Source organism: Onychomys torridus, chromosome 16, assembly GCF_903995425.1.
Source record: "Onychomys torridus chromosome 16, mOncTor1.1, whole genome shotgun sequence".
Taxonomy (NCBI): Eukaryota; Metazoa; Chordata; class Mammalia; order Rodentia; family Cricetidae; genus Onychomys; species Onychomys torridus.
The window spans coordinates 40,523,487-40,548,188 of record NC_050458.1 but is presented as its reverse complement, the minus strand read 5'-3'; the positions used below and the strand labels follow the sequence as shown (position 1 = coordinate 40,548,188).

At 46.4% G+C, this 24,702-nt stretch overlaps 1 protein-coding gene across 2 annotated transcripts; it reads right to left on the bottom strand.

Moving 5' to 3' along the window:
• Positions 1–16,806: 16,806 nt before the first annotated feature.
• On the bottom strand, positions 16,807–22,961 carry LOC118597377 (cytochrome P450 11B1, mitochondrial-like). 2 transcript variants are annotated; one of them, XM_036208905.1, is made up of 9 exons: positions 22,723–22,961; positions 22,176–22,331; positions 20,484–20,683; positions 20,157–20,360; positions 19,747–19,898; positions 17,884–18,050; positions 17,572–17,650; positions 17,296–17,484; positions 16,807–16,920 (listed from the first exon to the last, which is right to left on the bottom strand). In XM_036208905.1, the coding sequence occupies exons 1-9, from the start codon at positions 22,959–22,961 to the stop codon at positions 16,807–16,809; spliced, it is 1,500 nt and encodes a 499-aa protein (XP_036064798.1). The 2 variants fall into 2 exon arrangements, with proteins under 2 accessions (XP_036064798.1, XP_036064799.1); XM_036208906.1 differs by lacking the exon at positions 17,296–17,484.
• Positions 22,962–24,702: the final 1,741 nt, after the last annotated feature.

Here is a 24,702-nt window from a genome sequence, read left to right as displayed (position 1 = left end):
TGCCTCAAGTATGGCAGACAAACCTTGGTGAAATGTCCCGGTAACACAAGCGTTAGAAATTGTTTAGCAAATTTCATAATGGTTTCTGTACACATCTGTTCTGGTCAACAGATGAGCACATATCACAAGTCAGACTCACATGGGGCACTGGAGCAGCAGTGTGTAATACCCTTCAGCCCCCATGTTCCTAGTCTACATGCACCACTGGTCAAAGCACAGTGCACCATGCAGGGAGTGTATGGTAGTGTAATGGTGAAAAAACTTCTTGGGGAAAAATCCCACAGTAGTGTTTTTTCCATCTTCAGAGGTATTTCAGTGTTATTTGTGTGCAGTCACAAATACCTTCAACTGCTTATATGAGCGTACCTATGACAGTAATAACAGACGCTGTGTGGTAATTGCCATACGTAAGTATCTGTATTAGGTCACAGGGTGAGTAAGCCTACTTGCACAAGTTTGGGGGACAGGCTCAGTCTGTTCTCTTTGCAGCCAGATCCACCACTCCTCTGTTCACAGGTGCTGGGTTCCGCCCACTGATAGGGCAATGTACATCTGTTCATGGAGCCAAGAGCCTGTGGTTGGTGGTAGGCTGACAGTCTACACATCCTGAACATCAGGGAATGGGACTACTGTGGCCCATCCACGCCTTTGTCCCAGGGGGTCCCTCTATTCATATGGGCAGACACCCTAGTTCAGCTTTTGTGAATCTTTGCACGCATGTTAGTTTCTGATCTTGTGCATTTACATGCTGTATTACATACTTTCTATTGCTCTGATAGAACAGCCTGAATAAGAAGACTCCTGCCTCTGTCTGGGGGTAGGTAGCCCTGGTTAACACATTGCTGATTTGTTCCAACAGGGGTTTGTTTCAAGAGGCAGCTGAGGGACTGGACTTGCTAAAGTAGGCTTTACTTTGCCAACATCCACCACAGGCAACCTGATAATACCATTAACAAATGGAAGTCACCCTATGAGACCAAGACAGAAATGGCCAAATGCATACATTTTCCATGGTTCCCCACATGAGCTCATGCAATTAATGGAAGTGTGTGATGTTGAGCACCGACAAGGGCCTCATAAATGGAGCTATGTGGAGTTATTTCTCCATGGAAGTGCAATTGAGCTTCCATGGAGAATTATTGTGAGGGAAGGATCTGCTGGATCCTTGACAGGAAGGAACCTTTCTAAGCAGCCCAGTAGGCAGGGAGGCCACCCTGGGATGAGGAAATATTGGGAGTTGGATGATTTGTGAAGAGAGGACTCATCAAAACTGAGTAGACATCCCTGACAGAGAGCTGAAGCTTAACTATGGATTGACACGGAGTTTATGTGGTGGAGGGGGCTGCTTGGGTCCTGATCACAAGGTCCTTCTGCTCTTGTGCAGCAGACAAGTCTCAGGGCTGTGGATGGTAAAGTAGTCAGGGTGAGTCCCACATCAGAAGAACTCAGTAATGGCTCAGGCTCCAGGGGGAGCAAGCAGCAGCAAAGCCTGGAGCCTTCAGCCCAGCGCTTCCAGCAGGGTGTTGCCAGTGGGGCTCACTTTACACAACTCCAGTTGGCTGAAACTAGTCCTGATGATGGTCTCGCTCTCTATGGAGTCTTGCTTGCAACGGGCCATCTGATATGTGCTGGAGAACATGTCATCAAGGGCCCCTGTGCTCTGTACATAGATGCCAAAGCTTGGAAAGTCCGGTGGGGGTTGGGAGGGAGTTTATCCTGGAGTTGTGAATGCGGGCACTTCTTTGTGCCCTTAATCCTCTCTGGAGTCTCAAAGAGCATAGCTTCTGGTCAGTGTTTCACTCTAGACCTTGGTAATGCTTACGGTAATATTAGAACCAGAACTGAACAGGATATTTCATTTATGTAGCTGTGTGTCCTGAGACCAAAGTGTCAAGTGGGGAGGGACAGTGACAGATGTAAAGATGGTAGTAATGCATAGAAAGGCAAGTGTAGAAGTTGGTACTGGAGCAATCAGGCCCTCTTGTGTACTTGTATGATTTCTCTCAAGCATTCTTGACAATGTCTTGTGAAATAGTCATTTTGTACACTGTTTAAAAGTGTCACTCTGATTGGTTTAATAAAAAGCTGAATGGCCAATAGCTAGGCAGGATTTTCAGGGCAGAGAGGATGCTGAGAAGAAGGGTGGAGTCACCAGTCAGATGCAGAGGAAGCATGACATGTAGGATATGAGGTACCAAGCCATGACCCACGTTGCAGCATGTAAATTAATAGAAATGGGTTAATCTAAGTTATACAAACTAGTGAGAAACAACCCTATGCTATCTGCTGAGCTTCCAAAATTAATAAGAAGTCTCCATGTGGTTTATTTGGAAGCTGGCTGTTGAGACAGAAAAATCCACCTACAATGCCTCAATTTAAGGTTATGGAGTCAGCTGTAGTTGACTGTGGTGCTGGGTTTACAATTAAGATGTGAAGGTGGTAATTTTCCTGATGTCATCCTTTCTAGGTATAAACTCTCGGGAGCTCCTGCTCTCCAAGAACTGTATAGAGGACAGCACATTTATATTTAATTATCCTTCAATAACCCTAGAAATCTTCCAACCTCCACTTACTTCTACTACTATACCCTGTCCTGCAAGAGCAATCTTTGCAATGAAGAGGACCTGCTAATACAGAGAGGGACTTGTTTCTCCCTCCTGTGATTGAGGAAGGGGTAATTCCAAAAGCTGTGTGTCTGGGCGAGTTCAACCTTCTCCTGAACCTTTCCTTAATCCTCTCCAGCAGCATACTGACCTGAGAGCCCCTCCTTGTGTAAGCCATCTTCCCACAGCTGAAAGCATCTTTGTTCTTTGTTGCTTCCTTGTGAAGCAGAGACAGTGTTCAGGGCATCTGTTGGGCCCCTTCATAACTTGTTGTAAGAAAGAAATAAAGACATTGTTTGTTGAAAATGCCCCTGGCCATTGTTTTCTTGCTGTATGGAAGCCTTTAGCCTGGGTTCTCATTCTATATCCTTGGGAGTTCCTTTGTGGGATCATAGTTTGAGTTGCTTGGCACCCTTTCAACACTGTAGGCTAAATACTCATGTCACTAGGTAGGTCCAAAGCATTGGGCAGCTTGGTATATGCATGTTCTGAGGTCAGTCAGTATGTAGAGTGATAAGTCAGGTCCCACCTAAGCTGGGATCACTAAGTCCTTGCTGGAGCCTTTCAGTCCTCAGGTCATGGGAGAAGGGAACAGGGAAGGTACCTGGCAACAGTGGCACCTGGACTGCTGGGCCTGACAGTCACCTCTGTGTTTTCCCTGTGCTGTGGGACAAATTCCTCGGCAACTGGCTTTTCTCTCCCACACCACCTGCTTTCATTGAGGTGACAGGATATTACTCATGGCTAACTGCTCTAATTTAAAAATGGCAGAAGGCGACCTTGGTAGGTTGGACCCAAGGGGCCCCAGAAAGTCACCCCACATGACAGAACTCCTGTGGAGCATTTATTGGGGGAGGGGAAGGAAGAGACACAGAGTGTGCCTCTGGACACAAGAGCTGATGAGGAGGCCGAGACTAAGCAGTCATTTATCATATGCACACAGACTATGCAATGATATAAGGCTGTAGGACCCTGGGCTGGCTAGGTATCTGCCTGAATGTTAGCAAGTACATTTTGCCAGGTCCCCAAGGGGCAGGCCAGCTATGCCTGAATGCAAACATTCTTCTTTTTTGTTTATTATAAACAGGTGAGGAGTTAGGGGTGGTAGGTGAGACGGAATGAGGACACCGAGTTCTGGAGACTGCTTCTTGTTGACGTGGGGGCATTGGACATCTGTGGCGCACCTGAGAAAGCTTGGGTGCTGGCCACATCCTGGCGTAACTGGTTGTTTCACGGTTGTCTAGGCTCTTTGGAACCGGCTGGCACTGTTTGGACCTGGTGAGTTGATGAGTTAAGTTTTGGGGAAAATTTTTTTCTTAGGTTTTGGTAGATGATGGAGGGGATTCCCAAGGTTAAGGAAATGTGGGGTGGCTTAGGCTGTTAATTGATAGTGTACTTAATTGAGTGCTGCATCTGACCAGTTGACTCCCTGGAGCTCCCAAGAATTAGAATTCTTTGAGTTCGTGTAAAGATCAATTTTAGACACATTAGCATTTCCACTGTTTATAATCTGTACTGACATTTATGTTGTAGAAACTCATGTCTTTGAGTCACAGGGGATCCAGAAATGATTTGGTTGAAAGTGTTAACATTCTCTTTCTATCTTTAGCTATTTCAGACTCTAAACAGCTCGTGTCTGTGTATCCTGTCCCTTCCCTTCCCTCCTGTTCTCTCTCTCTCTCTCTCTCTCTCTCTCTCTCTCTTCTCTCCCTGGGTGGCTATGGCTCTCCCTCCCCTTCCTTGCCATGCTCCCAGTGCACGATCTTCACCCTTGCTCAGGTGTGGCTGCATTTCTGCTGAGCTACTCCTGGCCTGGCTCCAGAGAGTAGCACCTCGCCCTACCCCATCCTTTGTTTAACCAGCACCTTTGGTTTCTCTTATCGCCCCATGTGAATCTTGTCTGAGAGTCTCCCAAGGATCCAAGGCCTGTGCAAAACTTGGTTCAGGAAACCTGGAAAGCCATGGTACCTGAGAAATCAAGGAATTTGCACTTGGCATTTTATCTTTGTGAGTACCTTTCAGGTTGCTTTGAAGGTACGAAAATGCACTGGCTACACTGTAAATAGAGAGAAAATAAAAACTCCTTAGGTGAAGGGCAAGTGCTTCACTCCTTCAAGGCTGGACCCCTCTGCAGCCACCAAAGGCTAAATTCATTCTTAAGGCACCTCTGAGTCTTCTTTCCATGGACCCAAGTGAACCCACACACCTGTGCCATGACAACCACGACACTCAGGAATTCTGGAGTTTCCCATTCTCTCTCCTGAGCCACAGAATCTACCCTTGCCCTGTTTATCTGCCCTGCAAGATGCTGCAGCTGCAGCTGTGTAGGGAGCTGTGTAGGAGGTTGGGCTGCAGTTGGACTGACCTAATCAATCCCTCCCAGGCTCAGTCGCTTCCTCCCTGTCCTTTCTTCCTGCCTGGGCAGCAAGCCAAAACTAGCTGAGCAAGGCCAGCCTGGAGTGCAGACAGGAATGCAAGGCAACAGACACTTACTGGCAGGGCATGTAGAGGGTGCAGCTCTTCTGAGTCAAGGCCAAAGGTGACTCTGAGCCATCAGATTTACCATTTGCATCTTTTTCTATCCAGAAAACGGTGACAGATGTTTTGGCACAACGAAAAACACCTTTTAAGTTTGTAGTCAGGAAACAACCAAAGGGAATTTAAAATCCTGAGCTTGCGGCTATTATCATATAGTGGTAGTAGGATGTTTAGTGCTCTGCCACAGCTAGATTAATAGCTTATCAGAATTCCATCAGTTAATGCTAAAGTTATGAACAGTAACAGAGTGAGAGAGAAGAGTCTGGAACATGTTTCATTCTTTTATGTATCTCAAAACATTTTCTTTTTATCACCACTTGAGCCTTTTTATTAGCACATAGCCAAACATTTTTTTTAAAGATTGTGATTTATTTATTATGTATACAGTGTTCTGCCTGCATGTGTCCTTGCAGGCCAGAAGAGAACACCAGATCTCCTTACAGGTGGTTATGAGGCACCATGTGGTTGCTGGGAAATTGCACTCAGGACCTCTGGAAGAGCAATCAGTGCTCTTAACCACTGACCCATCTCTCCAGCCCCAACATGTCAACAAATCTTAAAGCACCTTCGTTTTATCTAATTCACCAGGAGATACAGGTGGCTGATCACTGAGAGCAGTCACTGCAAATTGAATTCCTTAAATAAAGGATGGTAAAAAGTTACATTGAAACCTGTTTTGTGAGTTTATCTCTCTCTTTTTTTTTTTATTTTTTATTTTTTAGTCCGGTAGCAAGGTGAACTGTATCTAGACTTAGTATTAGCCCTAGGAGAGTGAGGCCCGTGACCTTTATTTTACACACAGAACTGGGAAGGCAGCTGATGCCTTGATCGCTGCTGTTAAGCTGATGAAGCTATGACTAAGCTAGTCATCAAGTAGCATCAGAGTCCTGAGAAGTGTTATGCCCAGATCACGGGGACCCCCACAAGACCACCACAGAGACCAAATCCCTCATGGAAAAGCAAAGAGCCTTTATTTTCAAGCTCTGGGCTCTGTCTGTCTGTCCCAGGAAGCAGTGAGAGCAGAGTCCAGAGCCCAGGCAAGGTAGAGTTTTTATCATAGCAGAGGTTGGGGTGAGGGGATTTCCAGGGTTCGGGACTCTGATTGGCTGACATTTGTCTAGGGATATCTGTAAAACAAAAATAGCTGTGTGCTAAACTCAGGGACATCTGGTCACCTCATCGAGTGGTTGGAATGTTTGGGATGTTAGGTACTTCACCATCATTGGGTGGATCTCTAAGTGGTGTCAGCTTATGTCTTTTCCTGGATCTGGATGTTGCCTGCCAGTAAGTCTGACACAGAAGCGATGTCAGGGCCCCTAAGCTTGTCATGGCAACTGTGTGGTCAAGCTGTTTTGGGGCCCCTCCACAAGAAGGATTAATTTTACCTGAATTAGCAATTGAAAATGACAGAGATTTACTTGCTGCCTTCCTAGACAGCCACCCCAAGGTCCTCCATAGTCGTTGAGGGCTGAGGTCTCAGGGCAGCATCAGTCTCCAGCTGCCAGGCCTCAGAAGATCTGACAGACTTGCCTGTGGAGTAGGAACTTGTAGGAGGATCAGCCTACCTTTGTCTAGGCAACTCAAGGCAGTCAACTCTCCAGTGTCCTGTTGCCCGTGCTCTGAAGAGGGTCTTGGCAGCGATTGAGATTCTTCTGTGCCCATCCATCTTCTTTGGAGGAGATAAGGGTGCTGCTAGGAGCTGGCATGTCTCTCTATCATGAAAAGCTTCTTAATTAAATGTTTTAAATGCCATATTCTGCAGATCTCTGAGCATTTGAGGACTGTCTATTCGATATATCTGAATAGGTAAACTTTGTGTCTAGTTACTTGTTTTAAGCTTGACTTTGAAAACATACACAGAGGACTAAGTAAGGCTTATCCCTGTAATTAATTATATCAGTATTTAGCATGACTATAACTAAAGAACTTGATCTTCCGTAAGGATGACTGACTATTTACTTTTGTTCCCTAACAGAAGTTAGCAGCTTTCATAAGACTAGGAAGGACCTTATGTTCCATTCCTGTCAGGTTTAGCCTTACAATAATGATTTTGAATTGAAGCTCTTCTAGTAGCAAAATGAAACCTTTTAATCATAGATAATGGGCTCAGTAAAGAAGCCAAAATAGCCATTCCCTGGGTAAACAGAAAACAAGTTTGTTCCAAGCTGTTACGGCTGTCTCCTGCAAAGGCAAGGAAAAGAGATCAGGGAAAGATCCCAGGGAGAAATAGGAACAGGAGAAAGGGGGCTTGTGAGTTGGGGTGTGGCCCATGAGCAGGAACGGAGAGAGCACAGAGGCCAGCATTGCCCTTGACAGGTCATGGGGGCCTCTGCCCAAATGCCCAACTCTGGGGAAGGAGCCCTCTCAGAGGGACCAGGCACTCCATTATAAAATATTTATCTTATTTGTCAAATACCTTATTTATCAAACACCTGTTGCCACTTACTTAAATTCTCTAGAAGCTTGGTGTTGAACACTGGTAAAGATGTAAGTATTTAGGTATAAATCTCTAAGTTAGGTTTTGTTAATCTGAATAGATCTTCATAACCTTAAATATTTATCAACACATAGAGTATATTTTATGCCAGTTGAATCATATACACAGTATGTTGTAGCAAATATAACCATATATTTTTATCATCCTACAAAAGTTCATACCAATCTGAAATATATGAGACTTGTTGCTTCCTTAGTCCAGAAAGAGATACAATGAACAAAGCTTACTCCTTAACCTTAGTAAAAGATGGCTGCCAACTACATGGCTGCTTACATCATGATGAGGTCACCAACCAAGATGGAGGAGAGTCACATAATTGCTGTTTAAAACATGATATTCTAAACAATAGTTACGTGCACATATAGGTACAGTTGGATCCAAGTTACATATACATACACACAGAGTTAAAGCTAGCTTACATTCACACATAGAGAGTTAAATCTAAGTCACATACATGTACACACACACACACATATATCTTGTTAAATAAGAAACACAGAACCAATTGCAGAGTTAAAAACCACGAGATCAGAGCAAGAATGGAAGACCTTACCCTTCACTGCTTTTGCTGTCTTTCCTCTCCGCAAGAGATCTACTTCTGTGCGTCCTGTCTTTTTTTTGCCAATGTTTGTCCAGGTCTGTTTAATATATACACAAGGAAAATATGCTCACTATAATTTCTTATAAAATAGCAAGTAGGGAGTAGATGTAGGAGATGTAGAAGGGGACAGAGAATTCAGAAAGTCCTTTTCTTCTGTAACTTTTACTTCGGAGTCATCAAAGAGCAGCCACTTCCCCTCGTACTCCTTTAAGCTTTGCACTACACAGGAAATTTTGTCCTCACATCCATTCATGTTAATACATAGATATCTTTTAAAAAAATATTTTATTCATTTATCATGTACACAGTATTCTGCCTGCAGGCCAGAAGAGGGCACCAGATCTCATTATGGATGGCTGTGAGCCACCATGTGGTTGCTGGAAATTGAACTCAGGACCTCTTAACCGCTGAGCCATCGCTCCAGCCCATACACATACATATCTTAAACAGGAGTTGAATAAATTAATAGGAAGGGCAACTGGTGTATGTTGAGCGAGACAAAGCTGGCTTCTCTCTCTGACTCTCATGTTGCAGCAGAGCTAGACAGGACATTTAGAGAGGGAGAGCAGACCAGAAAGCATATTTGTTGCAGGTAGAAGAGAGAGGATCTGTTGCGGGTGGAGCAGCAGGTGGTGGGGTTCTAGAGTGAAGTGGGTACCTTCAGTGGGTCCTGCCATGGTATGCCACTATGCAAACATGCCACATGCAACAGCTAGTGCAAGAGGTTTATTGGGAAGGGAAGACAGAACTCATGTGGGAGATTTGTTGGGAGAGGAGAAGGAAAAAACCACAGAGTGCACCTCTGGAGACAAGAGCTGAGGAGAAAGGAAGAAGAGGAGGAAGAGGAAAAGAAGAGAGGCGGGCAGGGTCCACCTTTTAAAGGGGGCTTGGTGTTGGAATTGCTGGCCACTCCTCTAGTTACATGGTCATGCATGTGCTGTCCAGTAGCCAGGCAGGAGGCTTGTTGATCCTGGGACCTTACTTCCTATGAAATCCATGTGCTGTGAGGTCACATAATTTGCATACAGCGTGATCACATGATCTATGTGCATGAGTGGCATAGCTATGTTAGCCCATATGCGCATGTTCAGGGGAATCAAAACAAGTGGGTCACATACTCCTTCCCCCCTTCTTCTTCTTCCTCTCTCTCCTTGCACAATCTCCATAGGCCTAAGCACATCCCCCTCTGTTCCTTCTCTTAATAAACTCTTATATATAGCTTTTCTCACATGGTAAACAGCACCACTTAATGAATAACATTGTGCAGCATAAAACTAACATTGATACCTAGACCAAGCGGGCCCTCCCAGCGCTCTGCATCCGGGACTCTTGTCTGAGGTTTTGCTCCATCTACTACAGCCCACTTTAAATTCACCCAGCTGCTGGACCGCTTTGCACAACACCGGCTACTCCAATTGGTGAGTTTTCCCTTTCCTGTCCCTAGCTGTTTCCCGCGACTGCAGCTTGAGATACATTTCTTGCTGTCGGACCCCCAGGGGCGCCCTTGGGCTGTGCACACACCAATTCTTGACAAAGCATTGAATGCTGTCAGACCCCTGGAGTTGGAGGGGGGTCCTCAAGCTACATATGCCCTGGCTCTCATTCTCCACGAAGCATTGAATGACTTGTGCAATCGCTAATCCTTCCCTGATCTCGAGGATGTCTGAGATTGGAGTCTTGGATCACATTTGGGTTTGTTGTTGTTGTTTAGTTTTTTTTTAAATTTTGTTCTCTCTGCTGTAGACATGGAACATAAGGCTTCCTCAACCTATCTGACCTCCCCTCCACTCTCTGATATCTGGCAAGTTGCTACAACTGCCCAACTCTGGCTCCCACCTTCACTTACCATGAGTGGCTCTCTAGATAAAAAGATCAGTTTACAACCTGCCTCCTGGTGGGTCCTCATAAGGCTGCCCTCAGACCAGTAAACTATCCACACACACCAAAAAAAAAAAAAAACAAAAAACAAAAAACAAAACAAAAACAAAACAAAACAAAAAAAAACCCAAAAAACAAAAAAAAAACCAAAAAAACCAAAACAAACAAACAAAAAAACACAACAAAAACCACACACAAAAAAACCCCACCACATAATTCAAGATAATAAAATCCGTCTCATGTCTCCCAGAGCTTCCAAGATATCAGGTCTAAACTTAAGCATCTGGAGAAGGGGTCCCTCCCACAGGCAGAAGTCTTAGCTATGGCATTTAAGGTGTACCATGGGAGAGATGAGAAGGCCTGTAAACATAACTGCCAAATGCTGGCACACACTATCCAGTAGGCTGCCCGAAGCCTCCAAGTCTCTGTCTTAAACGTGATAGAGAAAGTCACTGGGCTTGTGTGTGCCTTGCCCCACCCAGGCCACCAACTGGGCCTTATCTGAAGTGCCACCAAGAGGGACACTGGTCATCTGACTGCCCTCATGCACTTTGTGGCATGGGGGCAGCAAAGCTAGACCACCCTCCAGCTGACCTCCCAGGCTTGGCCATGGGTGAGGATTAAAGGCACCGTCTCTTACAGGGAACTCAGGATAGCCATTACAGTATGGGGTGATCCATTTCCTTCCTTTTGGACACTGAGCTACTTACTCAGTCCAGAGGAAGTTTTGGGGTCCTGCCTGTCTTTGTTTCCCTATTGTCAGGGTAGGGGGACAGCCTTACCTACTTCACCAGACCCCACCACTTAATTGTACTCTCAGGGGTACCTAATAGGTTTTCTGGCTAAGGTAGAAGCTTTTGTTTCATTTGCTCCCTCCATGTGCCTAACTCCAGACCTGTCAGCAATGCCTCTTCTCCTCCTCATGCACAGTGACACAGACTGGGCCCTGCTCTCTCTCTCAAGCTCCAGAGGACACCAGGATCCACTGCCTTGCGACCAATTCCAGAAGAATGAGGTGTCACTCTACAAGCTTTTCCTTCCTGGCTCTGTCTCCTAATTAACTACTCAGCTAATTGTTACAGGACCACCATAGAGCCAGAGGCCAAGGACCATCAAGTATACCCAGGTGGTAAGGAACAGTAACATCCAGAGGTATTTACACCCCTAGATTCAATAGGGTCTGGACTCTGCAAAAAACAGACTCTAATAATCTATTACTGTTAGCCCTCAGCCATTGATCACCTGTGTTTCCTGGATGCTAAACTAATAAAGGAAACAGGTGCCTTAAAATCCACTCCAGCTTGTCAGAACCAAACAGCCACAGAGCAGCAGGAGACGATGGACAATTTCCAAAGCAACAGAGGACAATTTACTACCTCAAGATCTCCAGCTACCCCAAAAGCCCCCTTCCCTATCCCCAAGAGTTAACCGACGCCCAAGTCAGCAGGAAGCAGTTTCATTCACCTGCCATTTTTTTTTTTTTTTATAATAAGCAAAGAGTCTAGAATGTTGGAATTGTTGGCCACTCTCCTAGCTACATGGCAATGCATGTGCTGTCCAGTAGCCAGGCAGGAAGCTTGGTCATCTTGCGTGATCACGAAATCTATGCTCATGTGTGGCATAGCTATGTGAGACCATACTCGCAAGTGTGGAGGAATACATAAAAAACGGGTCACAGACTCCTCTCCCCTACTTCTTCCTATCTCTCCCTGAATAATCTCCATAGGCCTAAGCATATTCCCCACTGTTCTTTCTCTTAGTAAACTTTTATAGTGGGTTTTGATGTGTCTCATGGCTTTTCTTGCATGATAAATAGCTCCACTTAATGAATAACATCATGCTTCATTAAACCAACACTTAGTGCATGCGTACAGAGACTACACAGCTACTTAGCGCATGTGCACAGACTACATGAATACATAGGGCCATAGGACACTGGACTAGCTAGGAGTCTGCCTGAATGTTTGCAAGCAAATCCTGACAGGTCCGAAAGGGGTGGGCCAGGTATGCCTGAATGCTAACCCTAACCCCTGGCAGGCTCTGCTAATTTCTAAATTTATTATATTTATATTTTATGTATATGTGTGCATGCATGTGGTCCTATTTGGGTGTGGGTTCTCTTCATGTCTAAAGTGCTCAAGAATAGTGCCTATGCATGCACACCAGCACAGCTACAGAGTATAGCAGAGAGAGGCAGAGAATCAGTGAGATAGATGGAGAGATTTGCTTGAAAGAATTGCCTCTGAAGGTGAATGTGGTGTAAGCCTTAAATCCCAGCATTGGGGAGACAGAGGCAGGTGGATCTCTGTGAGTTGGATGTCAGCCTGTCTACAGAGTGAATTCCAGGACAGTCAGAGCTACACAGAGAAACCTTGTCTCCACATCAAAAAAAAAAAAAAAAGTAATTGGCTCTGAGGCTCTGATAAGTCTGGCTCTTTCTAAACTTGTGGGCTTGGGCATAAGGCTTGGGTTTAGGTCTGGTCTGGCAAGGCAGCTGTGAGTCCAAATTCTTCAACCCACAGGCTAGAAGCACAGACTGTCTAGATTGCACTATGCAAAGGAAAATCCCATTTGAAGGTCCCTCAGCCTTTGCTCACAAGACCTTCAACAGACTGGGCTGAAGCTACTCATATTCCTGAAGTCTACAGATATAAAGGTCAATCATATTTGCACGTTTCCATTGCAAGAGCATTTAGACTGAGGTGCCTCACATGCTTAGTACCACACCTAAGTGGACACCCACAAGCACTATCACCTATCACACTGAGGATCTTGTGGGCCTCTAAGTCTGCCTTTTGTTTTTTAATGATACCATCCATGCCATAACACAGATGAGGGCTCTGTGCCTGTTTTGTGCAATTTTAATCATTATGTTTGATGGCTTTATAAGCTACAAATCACATAATGCACAACTCACCCACTTAATATGCAAGTACAGGTATTTTGTATATTGTGGATATGGATATGCCCATCATCACCATAGTCAATTTTCAAATGCTTTTTCATCAAAATAAACTTCAGGGCCATTCATGACCCCTGTCTTGTGCCATCCAGGCTGTCCTCACCCAGTAGCCCACCTATACTGTTGCACTTCCTATTTCTATTGATTTTTATGTTCTGGACATTGCCTAACAGTGAACTCGCAAGAAGCTTGGTTTTTGGTAAATATATATATGTGTGTATATATATATGCACATATAAAATATGCATATATATAATTAACTTTTTAAATAATTGTATAATTTTTGTGTTTCATATATGAAAATATATATATAATTTCTTTGAAGTGGCATAATGTTTTCAAGGTTCACCTCTTCAAGGTGTAGCCATCAATATCTGCTTTCATGTAAACTCACTTGCACGGGTGATAAATCCTGGCACCTGAAAGTCTGTTAGCTAGGGACCAAAAACAGTGTCTCTGTAGACTGCCTATTATAACTGTGAGAGGGGAAGGGCTCCTCTGGGTATGCACTTTTGGCCTCAGCAGCAGCTGGATTCTAACATCAATTTTTTTATGTTCCCAGCCTTTTGTTTATATAAAGAAGAGATGGTGGGTGATTTTACAAGAAAAAGTAAAGCTGTGTCCACGCAAAAAGAAGTGACTTCTCCCAGGTCTCAGAATAGGCATCATAATGACTTACAACCATGATATTTTTTTCAGGGCATTGCTATTGCGCGCGTGCGCGCGCGCACACACACACACACACACACACACACACACACACACACACACACAAAATTGCACCTCTCATCTTAAAGCAAATAAGAGATAGTTTATTTTGGAGCTGTTTTAAGTGACCATGGCCCAGGAACACAATTTGAATTTCCCTAAATTCCATGTTTCAATGTGGAAACATTTTCATGAAGATTCTGTAGTTTTACAAAACAAAGATAGTCATAGATCAAGGCAAGTTTGAAACACCTTGGTGGGTACAGTGGAGAGACGGCTATAGGCAGATGGGGGAAACATTTCTATAGGCCCAAGATGTTGTCTGATGACATTCTGGACTTTTGAATTGGAGGAAGCTAAGTTAATAGATTCAAGGTTTCTGTCTACTGGTCACAGGATGTTTCTTCTCACATGGAGATGGTCAAGGACAGTCTGTTCTGGAGGCTAAAGCTAGCTGAAGGGGAGGGAATTCACCTGTGGAGCTGCAACATTCCATCATCTCCATGTCCTTGCAGTTGCTTTGTTTTGCTTTTTTATTTGAAGTTTTTTGTTGATTTGTTTTGTTGATGTGTATGGGTGTTTTGCCTGCTTGTGTTTCTGTACACCATGCGTGTGCATTGCCAGTGGCGGCCAGAGAGGGTGTCAGATCTTTGGAACTGAAATTACAGGTCATTGTGAGCCACCAAGCCTGTGCTGGGAATTGAACCTGGGTCCTGTGGAAGAGCAGCCAGTGCTGAGCCATCTCTCCAGCCCCAACTGCAGTTTGAATCAGATTTTGCCAACACAGCTTCTTTTCCAGAATTCTGGTCCATACTACCAAGGAAGTAACTTTCATCAGCTGTCTGCTTGCCAGCAATGGTCACATGATAAATGATTTATTTTGTTGTTTTATGTTTAACATTTATATTTTATGTTTAAAAAGTTTAATGTGGATGCTAAAACTTATAGTCACCCCTAAGTTCTTAAACATTTGCCTTTTAAAACAGGTACATTAGGTGTTTCAGAACTGACTTTTTGAGTTTGGTTTTTTAATATAATGGTTTTATTCACAAAACCTGTTTTCAAAATTTTTAAACTGACCAACAAGCACAAGGTTAACACACATGTTGTTGTATGGTATTTTTTTACTCTTTTGGGGGGGCACCACTCAGCTCCCAAGTAAATCGCACATGGAGGATTATTCTGAATTATGAATGCCCAGCCTTAGATTGGTGTAGTTTCTAGCCAGCTTTCTTTAACTTTAAATTATCTTGCCTGTCCTTTGGCTTCTGGGCTTTTCCCATCTCTTACTTCTGTAAATCTTACTCTTACTCCGTGGCTTGCTGTGTAGCTGGCTGGCTGGCCCCTGGAGTCCTCCTCCTTCTCTGCTCCTCCTTTTCAATTCTCCCTTCCCAGATTCTCCTTCTATCTATTCTCTCTGTCTGCCAGCCCCGCCTATCTCTCTCTCCTGTCTTGCTATTGGCCGTTCAGTTCTTTATTAGACCAGACAGGTGTTTCTAGACAGGCAAAGTAACACAACTTCACAGAGTTAAACAAATGCAACATAAACAAAAGTAACACACCTTCAAATAATATTCTACAGCACATACAGTTTTTGTGCCTTCTTTGGTAACAGGATAGTTTATGATCCAAAATTATTTAAAATCTCTCATATAGTTCTCTTCCAAGGAATGCAATTTTCTTCCAAGATACAGATTTCTTTCAATTGGTTTATTTGTTAATTTCTTAATGTCACTAAGCCTCATTAGATTATGATTAACTTGAAAAGGTCAAGAGTTTTAAAATGACAGGGTTATCCTACTCATGTCACCAGTAAGGTAAGAGTAGACGCATGTTGACTTATTACAGGTTATTTTAACGTGATCATGGTAACATCAACAAACGCTGACTTAATAGACTTCGAAACGAAGACAGAAGACATGGACAAATTGAGATGTACACATCTAAAACTATGTGGGGATTTGGTTGAGCTGTGTCTGAGTGTGTCATACAGACATCATCAAAACCTTATACCGAATGTTATAAGCATTGTGAACAATTTCACCAGGTCCATTTTCATTGCTTGGTGGATAGATTGAGTTTTTTTTCTCAATGAAAAAACAAACAAATTACTATTGTTCATGAGAGATATGGATTATATTTTATTTGGCCACCTAAAAAGAAATGAGGCAAAGAGTGTATGGGTAGGTATGCTTGAGTCCCAGGGCACATCCCCTCCCTGCATGGTGCACTGTGCTTTGACCAGTGGTGTATGTAGACTAGGAACATGGGAGCTGAAGGGTATTACACACTGCTGCTCCAGTGCCCCATGTGAGTCTGACTTGTGATATGTGCTCATCTGTTGACCAGAACGGATGTGTACAGAAACCATTATGAAATTTGCTAAACAATTTCTAACGCTTGTGTTACCGGGACATTTCACCAAGGTTTGTCTGCCATACTTGAGGCACTTGGCTCTTCTCAGCATCCAAAGGATCTGCACATAGTCTGGACTGGAGGGTCATCACTGAACATCCACTGTGCTCTGAGGTCTGAGCCATAGCACATGACATCTGAGGTGCATGGCATAAACGTTAGTTTCATGGCCAGTTCTGTCTCTCCTGGCACATGAGAATGTGTCACAAGTGACATCATAGGCTTTCACTGTTGACATGAGATGCCATTTCTGATGCTGGATTCCTGTTGCACAACACTCAAACAATACAAAGAAACTTTAGGAGAGGAGTCAGGAAGAGAGTAACAAGGATGTTTGGAGCCAGACAGGAAGGCAAAGCCAGCATATGGGCTCACTTGAATGACCACAATAGGAGGCTGCGTGTATATGGGAGGGGGGGGCAGTGACAGACAAAGGACAGTAGGCCTCCAGAGCCATTCCCTGGCCTTGAATCACACCTGTCAGATCCTAGACAAGAAGCTAGCCTGGCCACAGTCAAAGGGCCCCAAGGGATAAATGAGAGGTTGCAAGTCCTCAAACAGAAGGAAACTGCTGGCCTCCTGGGATACCAAAAAGGCTGTGTGACTAGCTGACAGGCCGGAAGGTGAGGAGGGGGCTGGAGTTGGGCACCAAAACAAAGCGGTAGACCATCTGCACATCCTCTTGCCTGGGTGTCTCCACCGTGAAGGATTTCAGGATCTGGAACACAAGGGGCACTCCATCTGACCTCCTCAGCAGGGCAGAGCACTGGCCAATCTCCAGCAGAGCTGCTCAGTGCTGCCACCATGCTGTAAAGAGGACCTCCTGGGGGGCCACAAGAGCCTAGACCTACCCTAGAGACCAACCCACCTACAAAGCTGCCATTAAGGACCAGTCTAGGCTCTGATTGTCCACACTACTTACAGGGCCATCCTACTTGAACTTACTCTTAAGGCCCTTCCCTCCCTGGATGCCTGCTCTGGTGAGGCACACACCTCAGGCTCAGATAAATTCTGAAGGACTGTCCCACTCGCCCACCCCTACACATCCATCCCACTCCCCAGGATCCCACAGGCACCACCCAGAGCTTCTCACATAGTGCAGCAGGAGCATCATCTCCACCTGAGCCAGTCGCCTCCCCAGGCACTGGCGCACCCCAAAGCCAAAGGACAGGTGTTGGAAACTCCCTTTATTCTCCAGCCAGCGCTGGGGCATGTACCGCTCAGGCCTTGGAAATACTGAAGGGTTTCGTCCCATGCAGTAGAGATTCACATTGAGGACTGTCTGTGGGCAGAAGCCAATGGCAAGGTCAGCCTCCTCTTTGAGGAGAAGCAGAAGAGTGCAATTAGTGAGCCTGTAGGAATCACTCACCCCAGCAGGGACATGGTAGTTCTGAAGCACCAAGTCAGAGTTTGAAACTCTCTCCACAAAGCTGGCAACAGGATAGAGCCTGGAGGTGAGGAAGCAACAGGACAGACCTCAGCTGAAGGGCTTCTCCTGTCCACATCTGCCCCTTTCACCCTCACGTCCCCAGAGGGTGTGGTTCCTGGCTATGCTGAGCTCAGCCAACCACCAGAGGAACATTACCCTCCAGCCATAGGAAGAAGAGCAGGGAACATGGCTGCCCTCAGATCCCAGAAAAGAGAGGGCACAAACAGCAGGAAAAGGGCAGGCAGCACCTACCTCAAGGTCTCTTTAAGGGCAGCCTGCAGCAGGGGCAGGTCTGACAAGGCCCTCTGAGGGTTTGCCGCAATGCTGGCCTCGGCTGCCAGGCTCTCCTGCCGAAGTGTCCGCTGAATGTCTGGGTTCCGAGCCAGCTCAAAGAGGGTCATTATCAAGGGGACTGCTGTCTGCCATATTCAGAGAGCAATCTCACACACCAGCCCTGACCCTCCCAAAGGGCACCCCTACTGTGAAGATACCCTGCCCTAGGAAAATTGCATGGCCATAGCAACACGGGACACTCAGAGCCCTGACCCTCCTCAAATGTTCCCCTTAACTTCTAGCCCTACATCCTTAGGGAAGACCCCAACATTCCAGACCTGGCCAACACCTCAACACCTTCAGAGGTGAGTGCTCACAAACTGATCCAATGCCCAATGACATGGTCTTTCTGTGTCACTAAAGCAAACTGTGCCATCCACATCTACCTTCCCCAATACCTGATTTGCATTGGCTGTCCACATGCCCCTCTAGATTGGCCTTATTGTCCAGACCTCTAATGGGTCGTAGCTCTTCACATTGACCCCTGACTGGTATGAGCCCTGAGCCTCTAGATCCAAAATGCCTATTTCAGTGGTGTGGCCCACAAAAGCAGTCTCTTAGGTGTCTTCCTGAAGTCACTGGTCTGTCCCCATTGTTCACATCAGGCTTATCAGCTTGGTTTTATGCTGGCTTATTGGCATAAGACCTGGTGCATGGCCCTTCCTAATGGGAACCAGATCCTTGTCGGACTCATCCAGCCCTGTGTCCCATGTTTCAGGTAGCTTCCTGCTTCCCCAAACCTTGGAAGGAGTGCATATAACTCTGGCTTTTCAGACTCCCTTTTATGGACTCTCTGGTCTCTGCTTACACTGTTCCTGAAGCTCTGGCTTCTCATCCCCACAAGGCCTTTGCTGGTCCTCATCCCCTCCCAAATACTATTCTATGGTGGAAGCATTGTGGTCTCTGTTCTTACTCTTTCTTCTCTAGAACTTGAGGCCTCTGTTCCTAATCAAGAAGCCTAGCCCAGAGCAGTCTCTTGAAGAGGGGTCCTTCAATAGCCAGGAAACTTGTACCTGGACCCATGTTTCCTACTAGACTGATGTAGTGGGAAGACATCCCAGCCTTGGCCTGGATTTCCAACCCCCATTGAGGGTTCAGTAATAATCACGCACAAAAGGCGGGGCTGAAGGAGGAAGCTGAAGACCCAGGATCAAGAGGAGAGGCCGCTCTTGGTTCCAGGACCCTAACGCTGGAGGTAGACCGAACAGAGTTCTCCAGAGAACACTGCCAGACTGAGCCATACCTTTCCGAGACCCTACAACCTACCTATCCCTTCATTTGTAAGTTACCCCACAAAATAAACCTCCCTTTTAACTATGTGGAGTGGCCTTTATAATTTCTCCTATAGACTGCACTTCTAACTTCTCCCTTCTGTGTCAGTGGGCAACTTGGGTGTTGATTGCTCCCTCATCCTTGTCTTTCCCTGCATCTGCCTCTAGTTCACAATTACCGGGAAGCCTGCTCCACATTGCAGCTGAGAACTCTGGGCTGCTCACCATCCTCCTAGGCTCACAGCGTGCTCATGCATTGGAGGAAGTGAGGGGTAGTCTGATGTTTGTGTGGCTTTTCTAACCTGACTTCTGCCTGGACTTGGATGTACAGGTCTTGTCCACAAACTCCCCAGCTAGGATCCCCTTTCCTTTGCTCAGATATTTCAGTGGCTTCGCAGAGAATGGCTATGATAAGCGAACAGGATTGAGTGACCCAGGTGAGGAGGGAACTGTGCTTTGGGGGAACATCAGGGGATGTCAGGGTGGAATTCATGCTCTGTGGGATCCTGACCGTGTCCACACTTCCAGCAGTGAGTTCCATAGTATTGGCCTGGATGCCATCCAGTGGTAGAGCACCCTCTGCTATCAGCTCTGATATGACACTCCAGGACGGAAGGCCACCCTTTGCCAGCTCTTGATACACATTCTTAATAGATTTTGTGACTGTAGAAGAAGAGACAACATGGAGTCATGATGCCAGGACAGGCCCCTCAACATCATCCCAGCTAATCATGTCCCTAGCACCTCAGTCTTCCAGCTTGTGGGCCACCATTTTGGGGGCATACAACAATTCCACACACTGTGGAATCAAAGGGGAAGGTCCTTAAGCAACCCCCTCTCTTGAAAGTAAATGAAAGATAATGGGAATAATGTGACCATTGTCCTCTGCCACATGGTGCTGCCCAGGTCAGTGGTACTCACCATGCTCAGAAATGAAATCCCAGGACTCAAAATGTTCTTTCCACACCCGGCTGCTTGTCCAGCGAGTCAGGCTCCCAGGCAAGAATAGGAGCTGTGTGGTGGTCTTGAACACAGATTGCAAGGAATGGAGGAACTTCAGACTTCTAGAGTTCATGCCATAGCCAAGGAGGCCCAGCCGCTCCCCAAAAAGAACAAAGTGACTGGCTGCAGAGAGAATATTATCACTGAGCTGAGGTGGTCCCTGGTCTCCATGCTGTCTCTCACTTCCTCCATCTTAGCCTCTGCCTTCCCAGTATCCCTCAAGCTGGAACCTCCCCCATGTCACACCTTCTATGGTATAGTGGAACACACTGGAATAAAAGTCCATGGAGAAGCTTCCACGGGTATTCAACATCATCTTCTTCTTCAGGGTCTCCAAGAAGTCCCTTGCTACTATGTCCACCATGGGGACAAACTTTTGAACGGCCTTTGGTGACAGCACACTTGGGTTCAGCCTCATTCGGTTGAAGCGCCATTCAGGCCCATTTCTGCAGGGCACAGAGCAGGGTTACAGAACCTCCCAGGAAAGGCCTGTCCCAGGCTTGTGCCTCCTTCTGCCTCTCAAAGAAATTGAGTATAGATTGTCAGGCTCAGAAGCAGGCTCTGAAGGTCTTGTCCCCACTTCTTTCGTCCAATACAGCCTCTAAATATAGCACAGAGGTCACTAAGTCTATATGGACTTAGCACATCCACACTCAGGGAGAAGGATCCTCTGCTGTCATCTCTGCCCACTTGGCCTATACCACCACTTCCCAGAGGAGAAGCCCTCATAGAGCTCATCCACCCTGTCAGTCATGTAGAGTGTGTGGTCTCTGAGTCATCAGTCTCAGCCTGTCTCAGCTAAGGAATCCCATCTTCCCTAGGGCAGGCGCCACAGCAGAGGAGCACTCACAACATGCACAAACCACAGCCCAGGACATGGGGCTCCCATGGAGATTTTCTAGTAAATGATAGGCAGGACTTTGCACACTGAGCCACACATGCAGAATGCCTGTCCTTTGGTGTGCTAAAGCCTGCAACAATGGACAGTGACCACATGCACATGTACATACACACATGTACCTACACAAGACCTCAAAAACATTTGTGAACACCTTTAGTCCATATGTGTATAGACCTAAGAGAACAGCTGTGCACACTGAGGCATATACACATTCCTTCAGAGAGTGAAGTCTTAAATCTGGACACATAACATGCTCACACTTTCAAATAAACAATAAGAAGTTAAATACCACAAATACACAGATTCAAGACACATGCCCATACATGTACACATGGCTCTGCCCTGTGATCTGTTGACAATTTCCTTGCTTCCAGATGATTTCGCTCAGGGCTCTAAGGAACTCATTTCCCTAAGCCATTACTAAGAAAGCACTGCTCCTGTTGTTCTCTCAGGTAGTTGTCCACAACCTGACTTCCTTTTCACTCCCAGGAGTATAACCCTTTGCCACTCATGTAGCCTAAGCCCCAGAAGCCCCAAGTGCCTCTCCAGATGTGCATCCAGCAGCAGGAGGGAGCTATCTCCTCTCTCACCACACCATTCAGTGTTTGATTGTGAGCCCACAAGAGCCACCAGCTTCCTGCTCTCCACAACTCCACTGCCAGCACTGTCTACCCCAAATCCCTGGGAGTGAAGCCACTTTTAAAGATTCGTGGCTGGACATCAGGCTGTGGCAGAAGAAGCTATGGCCCTGAGCCAGTGGCTCCCCACACCCCCACCTTCTTGGAGAACTGTTATAAGCTGTCGGAAGGAGAACCACACCTTGGAAAAGATCTGTTCAGTGTAAGGGCTGGACGGAACGTCATAGTTTCTCTTATACCTACTTGGCCATCTCCCTCCTTCCCAGACCCACAACCTCCATGACTTGGTACCGATCTATGCTTGGCAGTGCCTGGTCTTCACATTCACCCCAGCCAGTTCTGCATCCTACGGTTAGGACTACAGCCTGACCTCCCTCCTCATTCCCAATGTCCACTCACAGCAAGAACACGCCACGTCTCAGGCCACGCTGTTCTCTGTGGGTCAGCCAGGATTCCAGGAGATTGCGGCAGGGCTGTTTGTTGTCTACTTGGAATATTGTCTCAGCATCCTGTGGCATCATCACACATACAACCTGTGTTCTTCCTATGCTGTACCTGTGGGGTGTAGAACAAGAATGCTGGGATGCCCTCCATCTGAGCACCAGCAAAACCAGCCCTGTCTGTGTGCTCTCTTACCTCAGCCTCTCCTATCCCTTGCTTTTTCCCCTTGGGAGGGCTCTCCCACTGTCTGCCTGACTCCTGTCCACTTCAGCACTCCTGGCACTCTGTCCTCTCAGCCATGAGCAGTGCCTTTCTCTGTCCTCATGGAGAACCATGGTCTCCAGGAGTCAGGCCCATAACCTCCTGTGCTCCCTCCCTGTCTTCCTAAGGAGGAAGGGCCTGGTGCCTATTGGGGAATGCAGCACCTCATACTCTGCAGAGCTTGAGCAACCAGAGGGTCAGGAAGCTGTGTCTGTGCTCAGCTATGGGTCAGGAAAGCCCTTACCTGAAAATGGGCCCCAGCTCCTGGAAGGCCTGATGCATGTCCAGGTGCAGGTTCTCCTGGCCTTGCTCCCTCAGGATCTGGAACATCTTCAGCCACTTGTTTCTGGAGTACAGTGGGATGGCTTCAAAGGGCTGCAGTGTCTTGGGGGCCGGTGTTGCTGTGGTGCCCAATGCCCTCATCCTGTGCAGGCACTGCCAGGGTCTTGCCAGCCACACATCTGCCTTTGCCCTGAGTGCCATTGTTGCCCTCTCTCTTCTTTAGCCCTGGCCTTTTATCTTGCCTCAATCTGCTGACTGATAGGTTGTTGCTGCATATGTCCCTGGACTTGCCCTAGAAATCTATCTGGAGCTGAAGGCTCTGCTGGAGGTAGAGGAAGGAGATGGCATTCTGCCTGGTCCTGTCTCTGCAATGCCTGCTGGAAGGTGGGAGTTGAGGCCAGGTGCAGAATCTACACTGACACCTGAAGAATTTCTACTGGTGGGCACAACCCTCTCCCTCCTTCCCATGTTGAGAGCAGTCAGATGGAGAGATTCTGCCTTATTGTGGAGCCGTGAATGAGTCACCCTGCCTTGAAGATCCCTAGCCTGAATAGGAGGATGGGGTTTTACTAACTGTCCTGATTCACACTGGAGTGTCTGCTTTTAAAATTTCTCATTTCTCTTCAAACTCAAAACGAATAATTAAATATATTTATCACAGGGTAGGGGGATGGCTTGGTTGGTCAAGCTTGAGAACCTGAGTACTTAGCCCTGAAATCATGTAAAAGCTAGTCCCATCAGTGGCAAGGTAGAACCCAGCAGTCAAGAAGCCATGGCAAGAAGATGCTAGAGCTTGATAGACAGCCAGTCTATAGTCAAATGTGAATATTCCAGGTTTAATACAAGACCCTGTACACACACACACACACACACACACACACACACACACACACACTCCTTTAAATCTCTCCCCTACAGATGTATGTGCATATGTGTATTCATGTGTATATATTTTTGTACATATTTCTCATGCAGTACAGGATATTTTAAAATTCTTTGTACTTTTATTGATTATTTGTGGATTTCACATCATGCATTCTGATTCCACTTATCTCCCTGACCACTCAGTTCCTCCCTCTCCTCTTGCAAATCCCCCCCCCCCAAAAAAGAAAACAAAATTTACAAGAGAAAGACGAAATCTAACAATCAAAGGTGGGGGGAGGAAGATCTCTGTAAGGAAGCTGTGGCGGCGCCTCTTGAGTCACACAAGTTTACCCTTTTGTGTACTCATCGCTTCTTGCAAATGTTCCTTGCCACCAATCACTGGACTCATCTGTCTGGCTCAAGGCCTCTGGTGTCTGCTATTCCAGGGAAAACGGATTCTCACTCGGGCTCCTCTTTGATATCCTGTTGTTGTCCTGTGTCCTGGAGATCCTGCTGTTTGGGATCTGTAGGTTTGTCTGCTTCACCAACTCTAACAGTTCAAAGATGAGGTGGGTGTTGGGGTGCGTGGGCTAACTCATAGCCCTGGTTCTGGGCCTGGCTCTTAGCTACCAGTTTTCCTTGGTCATCACTACCTGTGCAAACTCTCCAGAACTGCCTCGGCTAGCTCACCCAATGCAGCCTGAAGCAAGGAGCAGGAGAGTTCTCTGGCTCTTCAGGTCCTCATATCTGGCTCACACACACTCACAACACCAGGGCCAGCTCTACTGTTTGTCCAGACAAGCTACAGGGCTCTCTCTCCTGATTGCTGGAGGGGACCTTGCAGGGATGGAAAGGGGATCAGCTCTCCTGCTCTCACACCCTCAGGGCTGGCTCACCTGTACCCAGGATGACAGGGTCAGCTCTAGTGCGCTTTCCAGGATGGGTGTAGAGCCCGCTTTCTTGTGTGCTGCAGCTGGTGAGGGGCAGGGCTAGCTCACCCACTCCCAGGGCCAGCTCTCTTACGTGGCACGGGTGGTAATGGGTGGTGTGGTCGGGGCACAGAGGAGGAATTTTTAAA

Excerpts from the sequence above, each read along its gene's own strand:
- LOC118597377 (XM_036208905.1), bottom strand. The coding sequence starts at position 22,961 with ATGGCACTCAGGGCAAAGGCAGATGTGTGGCTGGCAAGACCCTGGCAG. Across the intron at positions 22,332-22,722 it reads GAGCTGGGGCCCATTTTCAG|GTACAGCATAGGAAGAACAC; the intron begins GTAAGGGCTTTC and ends TACACCCCACAG. Across the intron at positions 20,361-20,483 it reads GTTCCACTATACCATAGAAG|CCAGTCACTTTGTTCTTTTT; the intron begins GTGTGACATGGG and ends TTCTCTCTGCAG.